Source organism: Ranitomeya imitator, chromosome 6 (genome assembly GCF_032444005.1).
Source record: "Ranitomeya imitator isolate aRanImi1 chromosome 6, aRanImi1.pri, whole genome shotgun sequence".
NCBI lineage: Eukaryota > Metazoa > Chordata > Amphibia > Anura > Dendrobatidae > Ranitomeya > Ranitomeya imitator.
Window position 1 is genome coordinate 492027265 of NC_091287.1, and position 17106 is coordinate 492044370.

The 17106-nt window shown below is 43.0% G+C and overlaps 1 protein-coding gene across 1 annotated transcript; it reads left to right on the forward strand.

Annotated features, from left to right (window-relative positions):
- The first annotated feature begins 271 nt into the window (after positions 1-271).
- On the forward strand, positions 272-5224 carry POLR2K (RNA polymerase II, I and III subunit K). Its single transcript, XM_069728982.1, has 4 exons — positions 272-364; positions 463-530; positions 2250-2342; positions 5063-5224. Exons 2-4 carry the CDS (start codon positions 470-472, stop codon positions 5083-5085), a joined length of 177 nt encoding a protein of 58 aa, XP_069585083.1. The 5' UTR covers positions 272-364; positions 463-469; the 3' UTR covers positions 5086-5224.
- The last annotated feature ends 11882 nt before the right edge of the window (positions 5225-17106 follow it).

The following is a 17106-nucleotide window of genomic DNA, read 5'->3' on the forward strand; positions in this document are numbered from 1 at the left end:
AGGGTGTAGCAGTCACAGACTGAAGGGGTGATCTCAGGAGCTCTAAGCCTTTCTTACAGTTTACAGCCACATGCTGTAAATAGAAAGCTACATATACTTGTGAGCCGCGCAGTCTGTATACTGCTACGTAATAAACGCACACACTTGCTGACCAACGTCCAGTGAATTCTCAACACCCTTAAAATAAAGTTTCCAGTAGAAACTTAATTCTACCCACAACAAAAATGGCCACCGCGGCACTTCCGCCCAAACAGTGACGTCAGTGATGAGCGCGCCCTGTACAGTGTCCATTACCGTGTACGTCATAACTTTGCGACCGAGTCCTCTTGGAGCGCACGTTGGGCTGTGAGCGCCGTAGTCTCCGGTACGCGCAGTGTTTATGTCGCTTTGTCCCGTGTTGTACATCTTGTGGTCCGTGTCTCGTCAGTATGGTGGACGACCCTTCTTGTTCTTGTATTGTAGGCTAGATATGGAGGCCCAGAAGGACGCCCCGCCACCGAAGCAGCAGCCTATGATCTACATATGTGGAGGTGAGAAGAGGGGGCTCTCCCGGGATCATGTGTTTACATGTTTATGAGGGGCACGAAATGACGTCATTTAGCCTGGGGTATTAACCCCTTCATCACTGAAGTTTTCTTTTTTTTCCCCCCTTCAGTTTCATCTTCCCTTTTCCGGAACTGTTGATAAAAATATTCATTTTTTTTTAGTCCCTGCAGGGGCTTGTGCCACTTGTTCTCAGTACTGCTATAGGCCTCAGGCGTCCTGCAGATGCTTTGGGGGCAGTCGTGTGACGTGATCTCTCCATTTATAGGGGTTTTGCAATTTTAGAAAGCCCTGTGTCTCCTGGTTGCAGTTTGGTTTAATCTCCCTGGGTCCAGCACAGATTTCTGCTACCGGTGTATCTTCTGCAGTGCTGATGTCATGTCAGCAGCGCTGCAGCCAGTCAGTGACTGTCAGCTGCTCATGCTGTCAACACGAGCAGAGCTGTTCAGGTGACGCCAGCACTGCAGGCCAGAACAGACACCGGAAGCAGGAATTGAGAATGAGAGCTGGACCTGGCGAGGGTGAGTAAAGTACAGAATATTTTATTTTTTTGAATTGCAGTTGGGGGGAACAGGTTGTGGTTTTTTTTTTTTTTTTTTTAAACCAGAAAATCCCTTTAACTGCTGCTGTCAGAGATTGACAAAATATTTTTAAAGGGACTCAGTCAGCACAGACTGTTCAAACCAAGCACATGCTCTGTGTGCACCATGGCTGGGCCAAACGTTCCCATACACCTTCCCGCCTCCTTGTTTTCCTTCTAGCACACTCCTTTTCTTTGACAGCTCTGGCTTCATAACGACAGAGGATGGTGGAGATAGATGGGAAGGAGTATACAAACGATTGGCCTCTCCAAGGGTGCACCGAGCGCCCGTGCTTGGTTTGAACAGTCATTCGGTGCGGACCGTCCTTTTTAAGCAGTTAAACATCAGAGAATTGAGTTAGCTCAGGTCTCTATCGTTAGAGGCAAGTGACGGTTGTACAAATCGGCTCCTGAGCCCCCGCTGCATACAACCACACTTGACGTGTCATGTACATGAGAAGGGGCTAATAAATGTCTATATATTTAATGGTTATAAAGGTTTATTAGTACAGATGACAGAATCTATTTGCAGGACTCCAGTCCATCGGCCAGGTCCATAATCTGTGAAAGCTGGATCGGAACCACACAAATCTCCTTACCTCCCGACTACACACAAGAGCTGGGAGATGAGCCTCAGGGCTCGCATGCAGCGGTCACAGATTACTGACCTGGCTGGTTATTATCCAGAGAGCAGTGTGAGGCTTTCTCCAGCAGTCTATAGACAGTCAGTGGGGGGGGGGGTGCATTTTCTTCTTGGCTATTAATATTTCCGAAACATTTAAGACACAAGCACTTTAAATAGTAGCTCCATGAAGTCTTTGGGAGAGACACAATTCTCACCGTTCCACGTTTGATCTTTGATTATTTGCATGTTTTTACCCAGGTATTAGAAAAGAGGAGGGGTGGAAGGACATGAGGACAATCACAGACAACACGTTATTGTGTCCATGTCGATTTTCATACTTTTATTTTTTTGAATTTGTGTAATTTGTAATACTTATGTCAAAATCAATCCTTCATGGATTCCTTTGCCTCAGAGATTGGTTTTGCAGTGTACTTGTATCTGATTGCTGCTTTTTTTTTTTTAATTATTATTTTCTTTCTGCTATTTCCTTTTTTCTAATAGAATGTCACACAGAAAATGAAATAAAAGCCAGAGATCCGATCAGATGTCGAGAATGTGGCTACAGAATTATGTATAAGAAAAGAACAAAGAGATGTATCCTTTAACAATGCAGTTCAGTGTAATGGTTCACATGATCCAGGCAGTTCCTACACCCATCTGCGATGCACAGTCAGTTTGCAGGTTTGATTCGCCTGATTTTTCTTTTTTTTAAATAAACATTGGTCTTCTGAAACTGGTCTTAACCCAGTCAGATTGATTTTCCCATAGGTTATTGAAAATATATATATTAAACGGCTTGTCCACTACTCTGATTACTGTGAATTGCTATATTCCCCATTGTAAGATAACAGCCTATTCTAGCCTTTGGTGTTAGCATCGTTCCACCCATGTCATCTTTGGCTCCCTGGGGCTTGCGTGATGCTGTTTTGCCACAAAAGAGGCTGCAGAGATTGTGTGGCAAAACGGCATCATGCGACCCCCTGGGAGAGCTTGTGCTGTCATTGCTGGAATAGCGCCTGCAGAGGAGGTGAATATAGCTGTGACTATTTTATAATGGGGAATATAAGTTGCCTGTGTAGTGGGCAACCCCTTTGTTTGGTGTATATAAGGTACAATGGGTAAGAAATCTCTCCCAGTCGTAGTAGGTGAGGTTTTTTATAAATGGAACGTTAATTGGCTACACTACATTGCGGTTAGTACCACAATTTTCAACTATGTTCACATATATATATTATATATATATTGTATTATATAATTTATAATTTTTTTTTTTAAGTATTAAAAAAAAACAAATAGGAATTGCTTCTCCTGAAGCATTTTCCACAGCCTCTTCATTGGACAGTACCTAGTTTGGAGAGGTTTCTTTCAGTGACGTGCACTTTATTTATTTATTTTTCAAAACCTTTTTTTTTTTTTTTTTTTTTTTTCAAATAACCCCTTCATAACCTTGGGATTTTCCGTGTTCGTTTTTCGCTCCCCTCCTTCCCAGAGCCATAATTTTTTTTATTTTTCCGTCAATTTGGCCATGTGAGGGCTTATTTTTTGCGGGACGAGTTGTACTTTTGAACGATATCCTCATTGGTTTTAGCAGGTCGTGTACTAGAAAACGGGAAAAAAATTCCAAGTGCGGTGAAATTGCAAAAAAAGTGCAATCCCACACTTGTTTTTTGTTTGGCTTTTTTGCTAGGTTCACTAAATGCTAAAACTGACCTGCCATTATGATTCTCCAGGTCATTACGAGTTCATAGACACCTAACATGACTAGGTTATTTTTTATCTAAGCGGTGAAAAAAAATTCCAAACTTTTTTTTATTTAGCAAAGAAAAATTGCGCCATTTTCCGATACCCGTAGCGTCTCCATTTTTCATGATCTGGGGTCGGTTGAGGGCTTATTTTTTGAGTGCCGAGCTGGCGTTATTAATGATACTATTTTGGTGCAGATGCGTTTTTTTTGATCGCCCGTTATTGCATTTTAATGCAATGTTGTGGCGACCAAAAAAAGTAATTCTGGCGTTTTGATTTTTATCTTGCTACGCTGCTTAGTGATCAGGTTAATACTTTTTTTTTATTGATAGATCGAGCGATTCTGAACGCTGCGATACCAAATATGTGTAGGTTTGATTTTTTTTAATTTTTTTTATTTTATTTATTTTGAATGGGGCGAAATGGGGGTGATTTAAACTTTTTATATATATATATATATATATATATATATATATATATATATATATATATATATATATATATATATATATATTTTTTTTTTTTTTTTTTTCACTTTTTTTAATTTTTTTTAACCTTTTTTTTTTTTTTTTTTTGCCTCTGCTACATAGCAGCGATCATCAGATCGCTGCTATGCAGCAGAAATGCAGGTGTGCTATGAGCACCAGCCACAGGGTGGCGCTCACAGCTCCTGGGGATCGGTAACCATAGAGGTCTCAAAGACCTCTATGGTTACTATGCAGAAGCATCGCCGCTGACCCCCGATCATGAGACGGGGGTCAGCGATGCGCTCATTTCCGGCCGGAAGCGCTAGTTAAATGCCACTGTCATCGTTTGACAGCGGCATTTAACTAGTTAATAGCAGCGGGTGAATTGCGATTTCACCTGCCGCTATTGCGGGCACATGTCAGCTGACATGTCCCAGCTTTGATGCGGGCTCACCGCCGGAGCTCTGCATCAAAGCGGGGGTTCTGACGTTGGACATACTATCCCATCCGAGGTCAGAAAGGGGATAATCAACATAGATTTCCCATAGACATAAATAGGAAGAGTTTACCAAATGATTTTGAATCTATTCTGATTCCCCAAAAAACTGTGTGAATATAGCCTTAGCTGCAAGAACAGCGGCCATTAATTTGATGGTAAATTCTGCAGCCTAGTAAACCTCTATTTGAGGATGCCGTATTATGCGCGCTGGGGGAGTTTTTGGGTGGCGTTGGCACTACAACTTGTAGCTATTTCTATTTGGTCCTTTGTGAATACTTTTCTGCCCAATGATGACAGAAGTATTCTAGGAGTGATACCTTTATTGGCTAACCAGAAAATATGTTTGCAAGCTTTCAGAGCACAGTGGCTCCTTCTTCAGGCAAAATAATCTTGCCTGAAGAAGGAGCCACTGTGCTCTGAAAGCTTGCAAACATATTATTTTCTGGTTAGCTAATAAAGGTATCACTCCCAGAATACTTCTGTCATCATTGGGCAGAAAAGTATTCACATCGATTTTTCTGGCTAACACGGTACCACAATACAATTTGTTATTGTACATCATATTTTGTCCTTTATTAGGTTACTTTTCCTTAATGAATTTTCAGTGGTTGTTTTTGATGCTCGTTAAAAAAAAAAAAAATCTCCAGCTTCATCTGCCCTGGAATATTTTCCACGTTTTTTTTTTTTTGTAATTATATCTGATGTCATTATGTGAAGTTATAAATTATTACATGCTTTGTAATAAAAATTTTAACACTGAAAAGTTATTTACTTGTCCATTTATTTATTGACCTACTAGAACAGCACATGGGCACCTATGAGAAATACTGGAGTCCTGAGTTCAAATCCCACCACAAGACACCTGCAAGGAGTTTGTATGTTCTTCCCGTGTTTGCGTGGGTTTTCTCCTGGTTCTCCGGTTTCCTCCCACATTCCAAGACATGGTGATAGGCAATATACAATTTGAGCCCCAGTGGGGACAATGATGTCTATAAAGCCCAGTGGAAATTAATGACGCTATGTAAGTAGTATAAATACTTATAATAGAAGTAGATTGTGAGCCCTCGTGGGCAGGATCGTCTCACCTCATGAACCAGTCGTGACTTCTATTGTTTAAGATTATTGTCCTTGTTTATATTATATAATATATATATATATATATATATATATATATATATATATATATATATATACATATATACACACACACACCCCTTTTTACATGTAATGCGCCATGACATAAATGGCGCTGTAACAATAGAAGGCTACAAAGATTGATTCTTGGGCAACATTTGCCTATTTTGAAAAGTGTTTTCACTGGGGAAAAAATACAACATTTTCTTAATTGCTTGAGTTCAAATAATCTGGGAAATGACAGGAAAAAAATTGTTCAGACAATAACAATAAAAACATAGCTTCAGGTTTACAAAACTCTGGAGAAAAGGAAAGTTTTCTTTTAAGCTTCTGCTTTAAAATGGCATGTTTTTGATTGCCAGAAAAAAGGTGTGACTACGGCCTCAAGTAAGGACAAAATAACAGCAAGGGTTAAAAACCTTTTATCAGAAACATAGCCAGGGATGGGGGAGGAGAAACAAAAATGCAGAGAGCATTCGTTCAGGAGCAGCCACCACTACACCAACAGCAGATTAGATACCATTTTCTGCTGCCTAGAAGCTCTGTGCGCCCTTGTACTGGGCGATGTAAAGCCACCAGTGTCCTCTCAGCTTCCATTTACATTTAGTAATTTTCTTTGCATGTTAGGCCTGCTTGCCTCTAGTAATAGTAGCTGAGTGCTGTTCCCAAATATCTCCACAGGGTGGCAGCACCTGGTATTACATAACGTACATTCTGCGGAGATTGTGCCGCACATTGTATCTATTCCTGGTAAGGCTAGGTTCACACTAGTGTTTGTGTGCAGCGTATCATCTGCAAACGCATGCTTACGCCTCCGCATCTTCTTTCGCATGCCGCAAAAACCCCCGCTGCGTTTGCATGTGTTTAAATGTGTTTTGGCATGCGTTTGCATTGTTTATGCGCATGGTGGAGGTGGTGAAATTATTTCCTGGACGTGCGCAGTCTGAAGTACGCACTTGTATCGAATGCATGTCTTTGCGTACCAATGCATTCCCATAGACAGTAATGTGTTTTGTTTTTTTTACGCACTCATCCGCATGCGCATGATTGCGGAATATCTGACGCCTCAAAAAATGCAACGTGTTGCGTTGGCTGCACACCGCGAAACAACACATCCGCATGCAAAGGCATGTCCCTGCGTACACCATGTTAAAGATATGTACACATGGCGCATGCGGATCATACGCTGCGCACACATACGCTAATATGAACCCGGCCTAAGAGAAGGGATAGTGTGCATCAAATCGACTATTTCACCATCACATTTCCTTCTCATTAACCTGTTCGTATCTGATGAGAAGTATGGCGTATATTGCAGGGAAAATATATACGGTATATTTCTTTACAACAAATATATATTTCTCTAGTAACCTTCCACGACGGCATACGGAGGTTGCCTCTTTGCCCTAATGGGGAACAGGAAATGGAGAGGTTAAAAGGCCCTCCCACCTCCCTCTCACCAGTGTCTTTCCTGTTCCCCATGGGACAGGAGAGGTTTACTTCGTATGCAGTGGTGGCCGGTAACTACTGCTATGCAGGCTCTGCCTAAAATTATAACCGGGCAGCATGGGGTCGTTTCTTACCTCCCCTTCCCGCTTATGCTGCTCCCGTCGCGCCGCGCTGCGGTGTCCTCGGGACCTGGTCCTAGCCTTCCCGCGCCCCCGTGAGGGCAAAGCAGGCTAGTGTTCCTATCCGGAGTCCTCCTGGAGCTCTCCGGTGTCCTCTCCTCCACATGCCGCTGGCAACCCGGAAGTGAGCGCGCGCGTCACTTCCGGTCTTCTCTGGGCGCCTAGAGACACTTCCGCCGGCGGCATCTCGTGCAGGACGGCGTCCTCCACCCTGGGCCATGGAGGGGAGGAGGAATTCCAATCGCTGGGGGCTGGGACATGCCTTAGAGCATAAAACCTGCCAGAAGACGTCGCAGGTAAGACTATCCTATCATGGAGAGCAGTACCTGCCCTGCACTTGCAGAGCCCAGCGCTGCCCCTGCCACAGTAAGTGTTGCAGGGACAAGGGGTCCTTAGATGGTATTTTTGGGATATTACTATTAGCATGACTCCCTCTCCCCTCTCATTGCAGGGAGAAAAGTCTACCCCCAAAACTACTACAAAAAAGAAGTGTGCCATCTGTAACGTTAAGCTGCCACCAACTTGGGAGAAAAAACTCTGCAAGACCTGTACTGACAAGATTGTCAGGGCAGAGCAACCTTCTTTATTAGAAGAAATACGCTCCTTGGTCAAACAAGAGGTGCAATCCTCCCTAGCGGCCTTTACCCCCCCACCCCCACAGCCACCCTCCCCAGCTAAAAAAAGGAAAATTCAGGAGGAGGATTCTGAATCCGAATCAGACCTCTCCTATGCCTCATCCTCGGGTAGACGGGAGGAACCTACGTCCCCTATAACCTCTGAAGTTCGGAAATACCTTTTCTCTTCAGATTGGGTTGAGGATTTAGTAGCTGCTGTACGCAGTACTATGGGGCTGGAGGAAGAGCCAGAACCACAGTCCATACAGGACCAGATGTTTGGCGGTATATCCAAGGGTAAACGGGTGGGGTTCCCGATCCACTCAAATATATCTGATATGATCGATCAGGAGTGGGAACTTCCTGAAAAACGTCTCAGTACTCCATCTGAGATGAAGCATAGATTCCCCTTAGAAGGAGATCTGACTAAATGGGATGTTCCGAAAGTTGATTCACAGGTGGCAAGAGTGGCTAAAAGAACGGCTCTTCCATTCGAAGACTCGTCTCAATTGAAAGACCCGATGGACAGAAAAATTGAAAGTCTGTTAAAAAAATCGTGGGAAACCTCTTCGGTAGCCCTCAAAGCCAACATTGCTTCAACCTGCGTGGCTAGAGCACTTTTTCGTTGGTTAGGTGAACTAGAATCTCATATATCCCAAGGTACATCTAGGGCTGAATTATTGGAATCACTACCCAGTCTCCTTAGAGCCACGGGTTTCCTAGCAGACTCTTCTATGGAAACCATCAGAGTTGCTGCCAGGTGATTAGTACAGACCAATTCGGCTAGAAGGGCGCTTTGGTTAAAAATGTGGTCTGGTGACATCACCTCCAAGGCTAAATTATGCGCCATACCATTTAAAGGTAATTATGTCTTCGGACCTTCCCTGGATGACATCTTGGAGAAGGCAACCGATAAAAAGAAAGCCCTCCCAGAGCAAAAAACTCCCAAAAAGAAGTTTTTTCGTCCCTTTCAGGGCCAAACCTCTCAGAGAGGGAAAGGCAAGTCTGGGAGATGGAGTTACCCGAAGGGAGGCGGGAGAAACATCCTTATCCCTCAGCAACAGCAGCAGCAGTCTCAACAAGAGAAGCGGTGACTTCGACCCGGTGGGGGGGAGACTCTCAGATTTTATTCCCCAGTGGCAAAAAATTACCAATTGCTCCTGGGTCCTCAAGGTCATCGAAGAGGGTCTTCTAATAGAACTCATCTCCTCTCCCCCACGGGGTCTAAAAATCACCTCCCTTCCCTCCATGAAAGACCAGTCCACTCTAGAGTCGGGTCTCAGGACCCTGAAGATGTCAAATGTGATATCACAGGTTCCGGAATCAGAGAAGGATCGGGGACACTACTCTCGTCTATTTCTGGTTCCCAAACCATCGGGCGAGTCCCGTATTATTATAAATCTGAAGAGCCTCAACCGGCATGTCAAATACCGGAAATTCAAGATGGAATCAGTGAAAAATGCGATTCCCTTGATAAGCCCGCACTCCTTCATGGCCACTATCGATTTGAAAGATGCTTACTTTCACATCCCCATTCATCAGAGGCATCGCCAATATCTCAAGTTTGCAGTGCAGAAGGGACATATGATAGAACACTATCAGTTCAACGTCCTTCCATTTGGGATCTCCTCTGCTCCAAGAGTTTTTTCCAAAGTAATGGGGGAAGTAGTCTCCTTCATCCGGAGGCAAGGCGTCTGTATAGTACCATACCTAGACGACCTTTTATTAGTGGCTCCCACCAAACAATCTCTGGAGTCTCATGTATCAAAGACCCTCGATATTCTGACATCTCTGGGATGGGTGCCGAATGTAGAGAAATCTCACCTACGACCCTCCAAATGCAGAAAATTCCTGGGAGTTCTTCTGGACTCTGCAAGACAAATGTCCTTCCTCCCTTTGGAACATCGTCTAACTCTACTATCAAAAGTCAAGATGTTCAGAGACACCAGATCTCCTACAATCAGAGAAGGCATGTCTCTACTAGGATCGATGACAGCTTGCATCCAATCGGTACCCTGGGCCCAAGCCCATTCCAGGATTCTTCAGGCACATATCCTACAGAATTGGAATGGTCAGCCCAGTTCTTTGAACAGGAGACTATACACACCGGGCTGTGTCAAGGCCTCTCTGGCATGGTGGATGACTCCGAAAAATTTACAAAAAGGAGTCAGTTGGTCTCAGATTCCTCTGACTACGGTCACAACAGATGCCAGCAAAAGAGGCTGGGGGGCCATGATAAATCACACACCTCTCCAAGGGCTCTGGGATCAATCGACGAGCAAGAAATCATCCAACTACAGAGAGCTAAAAGCTGTAGAGGAAGCCCTCCTGATGGGGGGTCATCTTATCAAGGGACATCATGTCCGAATATATTCAGACAATGTGACCACGGTGGCTCACATCAGACATCAGGGCAGTTCAAAAAACAACAACCTGAAGAAACTATCTGCCAGAATATGTTCCTGGGCAGAAAGACATCTGTTATCCCTGACAGCAGTTCACCTGAAAGGCTCATCCAACACTCAGGCGGATTATCTAAGCCGTCAGGACATTCACCCTGGGGAATGGGGTTTGAGCAACCAAAGTTTCGAAATGCTGGTGGACAAATGGGGTCTTCCAGAAATCGACCTTTTTGCATCTCGGCAAAATGCGAAAGTCGAAGCATTCTTCTCCCTAAACCCCAGAGACGGCTCCAGAGGAGTGGATGCATTGGCCCAGGAATGGAATTTTCGACTGGCATATGCGTTTCCACCAATTCCGTTATTGGCAAAAGTCTTGCAGAAGATTCGGGAAGAACGTACACCAACTATATTGGTAGCTCCTTTGTGGCCAAAGAGGAGTTGGTACAACCTGATTGTGGAATTACAAGTGGATGGGCCATTCCAGTTTCCGATGGAAGAAAATCTTCTCTCTCAAGGACCAATACATCTCCTAGACGTCCACAAATGGAATCTGGTGGCATGGCTACTGAAGCCCAGGTGTTGAGAGCCAAAGGACTATCAGAAGCAGTGGTTTCCACACTTCAAAAATCAAGGAAACCGGTGACCATTGCTATATATAATAAAATCTGGAAGAAATTTTCATCCTTTTGTCTTCCCGAAGTACCAGATCCTCTTAATCCAAATCTGTCGCAAATTCTAGATTTTTTACAAAAAGGCCTAGAAATAGGCCTCAGACCGAGTACCTTAAAAGTACAAGTTTCCGCACTCAGTTCAATATTTGACCAGGATCTGGCAAATCATCGCTGGATTAAGAGGTTCATGACATCAGCCTCTAGGATGAATCCTAAAAAACAAATAACAGTACCTTTATGGGACCTGAACCTGGTATTACAAGGACTTACAGGTGCACCCTTTGAACCATTATCCTCCTGCTCGCAGAAAAATCTGATTTATAAAACAATTTTTCTAGTGGCCATTACCTCAGCAAGGAGGGTGGGAGAATTACAGGCTCTCTCAATGAGAGAACCATATTTGTCTATCCGTGATGACTCTATAATACTGCGCCTTGACCCCTCTTTTCTTCCAAAGGTCGTATCAGATTTCCACCGCTCTCAGGAAATCATTTTACCTTCTTTTTGCCAGAATCCAACAAATCCAAAAGAAGAGAAATTTCATACTCTGGATGTCAGACGCATTGTATTATTTTACCTAGAGCAGACCAGCTCGTACAGAATTGATCAGAATCTGTTTGTCCATCCATCAGGACAAAATAAAGGAAAGAAAGTAGCAAAAAGCACTATTGCCAACTGGATAAAGAAAGCAATAGCAGAAGCATATCTCGCTCAAGATAAAACTCCTCCAGTAGGAATCAAGGCTCATTCGACTAGATCAACCTCAGTCTCTTGGGCAGAAAGAGCAGGTGCATCAACAGAGCAAATCTGCAGGGCAGCCACGTGGTCTTCGTTGCATACTTTCACCAGACATTACAGACTAGACGTAATGTCCAACAAGGATTTAGTCTTCGGCCGGAAAGTTCTCCAGGCTGTTGTCCCTCCCTAGCGCCAATATTAGTTGGTATTCCTCCGTATGCCGTCGTGGAAGGTTACTAGAGAAAATAGAATTATTCTTACCGTTAATTCGGTTTCTAGGAACCTTCCACGACGGCGCTAGTTCCCTCCCTATATACTCCTGGATTAAAATCTGGGATTTAAGGTAAACCGGTGCTATGGTTTTCAGTTATAAGTCACTGGTTAGAGGGAGGTGGGAGGGCCTTTTAACCTCTCCATTTCCTGTTCCCCATTAGGGCAAAGAGGCAACCTCCGTATGCCGTCGTGGAAGGTTCCTAGAAACCGAATTAACGGTAAGAATAATTCTATTTTTTGGGGTTCTATAAAAAAAATGTTAGATTGCAATACATATTGTTAATAATAAAAAGCTGAATAAATTATTGAAGGAAACAAAAAGTGAGGGGTCATTATGACCTCTTCTGTAGTTTTATTAACATGCAATAGACAATGAATAGAGCAGCAGTACAAATATGTTACTATCACTTCTATCAACCCCTTTCCAGTTATTGATGGGAGTTCCAGCAATTGTACACCTCATAGACTGTGAATAAGTGTAGTTAGATCATTGGCCATTTCAAAGTGCTTTTCAGTGTAGTACTATAGCTGCATTCACACATTGCACTATTGCAGTAGCCGCAGGGGAGAATAAGCCTCCAGGAGCGATGGTAAGACTTCAGTGTTACTGCAAACTGCTGTGCTCAATGGTGTTTGTAAGTGATTCTAGTCTAAGCCCAGATTATTGAAATAAAATGAATAAATCATCCACTTCTGGTCTGTGGGGCCATTTTTCCCATCTGTATGCCGCCAATTTATCTCATATGAGAAAGATTGATTTTCTTTTAAATATCTTTATTGCATTTTATGTTTTAACAATAGAACCAAGGACAAGGTCAAATCTAAGATCTGTTAACATATCGAAACAACAATGAGTGTTTACATCCAATATTGTTCCATATATCAAAAAAACAAGCAATGTTAAAAAAAGAACAAACAGAAAAAAAACATGTATTATCATTGTCGCTTCATATAATGGGACACCAGGGAAAAAAGAGAGAAAAGAGAAAAGCGATCAAAAATAGGATCTTCTTATACATTTTAAAAACATATAGGAGAAAGAGCCGACAATGTATATTACAGAAGCTGATTAAATTCAATCAGCTTCTGTAATATACATTGTCGGCTCTTTCTCCTATATGTTGATCGCTCCAATATTGGATGCAAACCAGTGAATCAATACGATACACTATCACCCAGCTTGGAATATTAGAGGATTCAATAAACTTTCTGTATAGATTTCCAATTAGTGTTCCGGTCAGTGTATTTTCAGAATTATGGACGTTTTTTGTTCAGTGGTCTTGTGGTGTTACTTGTTGTGGATTAGAGTGACGGGGGGGTTTAATCGCCTCCTTTGTCACTCGGGTCCATGCTTTGACACAGGAGACCCCTCTTTAATAAGTGGGGTGTTCCTGTGTCTTGTAACACTGTTTTGGGCTGGTTCTCCTTAGCATGTTTAATATGTGTCCTTATTCTGATCTGGTCTTATATAAGACATGGTACTTAAGGATTCTTTCAGTGGGATGATAGTAGGTATTCCATATATGCTCTGCGCAAGTACGAGCCTGGTTGTAAGATGTTCTAGTAGTGACAGCCATACATATGCGCAGTAGTGATCGGAGGTTAGTGGAATACCATAACAAAGATGGCGTCCAGTACCTTGGATGTAATCTGCGCAGGCGCAGAGAGAGGCGCTGTTGTTTATGGGTATTTTCGTCATGGACATGCGCAGTCGATGTCTAGGAACGCCGTGGACATGGCGTTTACAAGTAAAGACAAGTGTGAGTTTTTCTGATTGCGCTTCATGAAGTGGGACACCTGGTTAACTAAATGATTGCGATTAGGTACTTAATGTACTTTTAAATAATATGAGAGATCGCATGATGTTTTATGTTTATAAATAAGATTTCTTAAAGGGATCTTTAATATTGCACGTATGCACTTTTTTTGTCACTTGGCACTTACAATGCCTACAAGTAGTATTCAATCCCCTGCAGATTTAGTAGGTTTAATAAGATGCAAATAAGTTAGAGCCTTCAAACTTCAAACAAGAGCAGGATTTATTAACAGATGCATAAATCTTACAAACCAAAAACTTTTGTTACTCAGTTAAATTTTTATAAATTTTAAACATAAAAGTGTGGGTCAATTATTATTCAACTCCTAGGTTTAATATTTTGTGGAATAACCTTTGTTTGCAATTACAGCTAATAATCGTCTTTTATGAGACCTGATCAGGCCGGCACAGGTCTCTGGAGTTATCTTGGCCCACTCCTCCATGCAGATCTTCTCCAAGTTATCTAGGTTCTTTGGGTGTCTCATGTGGACTTTAAAGGGAACCTGTCACCTGAATTTGGCGGGACTGGTTTTGGGTCATATGGGCGGAGTTTTCGGGTGTTTGATTCACCCTTTCCTTACCCGCTGGCTGCATGCTGGCTGCAATATTGGATTGAAGTTCATTCTCTGTCCTCCATAGTACACGCCTGCGCAAAGCAATCTTGCCCTGTGCAGGCTTGTACTATGGAGGACAGAGAATGAACTTAAATCCAATATTGCAGCCAGCATGCAGCCAGCGGGTAAGGAAAGGGTGAATCAAACACCCAAAAACCCCGCCCATATGACCCAAAACCAGTCCCGCCAAATTCAGGTGACAGGTTCCCTTTAATCTTGAGCTCCTTCCACAAGTTTTCAATTGGGTTAAGGTCAGGAGACTGACTAGGCCACTGCAACACCTTGATTTTTTTGCCTCTTGAACCAGGCCTTGGTTTTCTTGGCTGTGTGCTTTGGGTCATTGTCTTGTTGGAAGATGAAATGACGACCCATCTTAAGATCCTTGATGGAGGAGCGGAGGTTCTTGGCCAAAATCTCCAGGTAGGCCGTGCTATCCATCTTCCCATGGATGCGGACCAGATGGCCAGGCCCCTTGGCTGAGAAACAGCCCCACAGCATGATGCTGCCGCCACCATGCTTGACTGTAGGGATGGTATTCTTGGGGTCGTATGCAGTGCCATCCAGTCTCCAAACGTCACGTGTGTGGTTGGCACCAAAGATCTCGATCTTGGTCTCATCAGACCAGAGAACCTTGAACCAGTCAGTCTCAGAGTCCTCCAAGTGATCATGAGCAAACTGTAGACGAGCCTTGACATGACGCTTTGAAAGTAAAGGTACCTTACGGCTCGTCTGGAACGGAGACCATTGAGGTGGAGTACGTTACTTATGGTATTGACTGAAACCAATGTCCCCACTGCCATGAGATCTTCCCGGAGCTCCTTCCTTGTTGTCCTTGGGTTAGCCTTGACTCTTCGGAGAAGCCTGGCCTCGGCACGGGAGGAAACTTTCAAAGGCTGTCCAGGCCGTGGAAGGCTAACAGTAGTTCCATAAGCCTTCCACTTCCGGATGATGCTCCCAACAGTGGAGACAGGTAGGCCCAACTCCTTGGAAAGGGTTTTGTACCCCTTGCCAGCCTTGTGACCCTCCACGATCTTGTCTCTGATGGCCTTGGAATGCTCCTTTGTCTTTCCCATGTTGACCATGTATGAGTGCTGTTCACAAGTTTGGGGAGGGTCTTAAATAGTCAGAAAAGGCTGGAAAAAGAGACAATTAATCCAAACATGTGAAGCTCATTGTTCTTTGTGCCTGAACTACTTCTTAATACTTTAGGGGAACCAAACAGAATTCTGGTGGGTTGAGGGGTTGAATAATAAATGACCCTCTGAAAAGACTTTTCACAATTAAAAAAAAAAAATAAACAAAGAAATAACATTCTTTTTTGCTGCAGTGCATTTCACACTTCCAGGCTGATCTACAATCCAAATGTCACAATGCCAAGTTAATTCCAAATGTGTAAACCTGCTAAATCTGCAGGGGGTTGAATACTACTTGTAGGCACTGTACATACTATTGTATATTATTTAATATTTGATGTAATGATATTGTTAATGAGATTTGTATGTGGTTTGTATAAAAACCTGACACTCCCATGTATACATTGCTTGAGAAAGGATATTACATCCGAAATAAAGTCCACTTTTTTTCATTTGGTAGAGCTGTTTTCCTTTTTTCATCGAGATATATATCTCTCTCTATATCTATCAAATAGTAAAAAGAAGGCAGCTGCCTTCTTTTTACTATTTGGTATACATGTTGGATTAATGTTTGGACCATTTTATCCAGGGGGCTAGGCACCCACCATTGGTGAGCATTGTGCTGTTCCATTTTTATAATTTTTTCAATTGCTGGCTTTTGCTTTCTCCTTATCAAACCCGACGGAATATGAGACATGGTTTATATACAGTAAACAATTTCATATCCCTTTTTTTTTTTTTTTTTTTTTTTTTTTTTACATATTCCTCATTACTAATGTAAGAAGTGTCTGTGTGTAAAATTTGGGGGCTCTAGGTGTTAAAATAAAGGGTTAATTCACGGAAAAAATTAGCTTGGGCTCCCGCGCAATTTTCCCCTGGCAGAATGGGAAAGCCAGTGACTGAGGGCAGATATTAATAGCCTGGAGAGGGTCCATGGTTATTGCCCCCCCACCCCCACCCCTTCCCCTGGCTAAAAACATCTGCCCCCAGCCACGCCAGAAAATACACATCTGTAAGATGCGCCTACTCTGGCACTTGGCCTCTCTCTTCCCACTCCCCTGTAGCGGTGGGATATGGGGTAATATTATAAGGTGACATTATGCCTGGTTAATAATGGAGAGGCGTCAATAAGACACCTATCCATTATTAATCCTATAGACACACACACACACACACACGTACACACGTATTTCAATGAAATAAAGACACAGGGTGTTGTAATAGTTTATTACACGCTCAATCCAATTTAAGACCCTTGTCACCTGAAATAAAGTTAAAATAAAAAAAGCAACAATATCCCATACCTCTCCGATGCTCTGTCATGTCCCACGCTGTAAATCCATCAGAAGGGGTTAAATAATTTTACAGGCAGAAGCTCTGCTAGTACAGCCGCCCCTGCCTGTAAAAACTGGGGAATGAATGGGAAGCAGGGGAATGTAGCTACCTAGATTTGCGGTGCTGCACCCCCTGCTGGCATAAACTCATATGAACTCGAGCGTGAGAAAATATTCAGAAAAAATCCAACTCTACAGTTCATATGAGGTTATGCCAGCAGGGGGCGCATCACTGCAAGTCTAGATATCTACGTTCCCCTGCTTCCCATTCATTCCCCACTTTTTACAGGCA

Bases quoted from the DNA above. Each gene is read 5' to 3' on its own strand.
- POLR2K (XM_069728982.1), top strand. From the start codon at position 470: ATGGAGGCCCAGAAGGACGCCCCGCCACCGAAGCAGCAGCCTATGATC. The intron at 531-2,249 runs GTGAGAAGAGGG...TTTTTCTAATAG, and splicing joins TATGATCTACATATGTGGAG to AATGTCACACAGAAAATGAA. The intron at 2,343-5,062 runs GTATCCTTTAAC...ATGAATTTTCAG, and splicing joins TAAGAAAAGAACAAAGAGAT to TGGTTGTTTTTGATGCTCGT.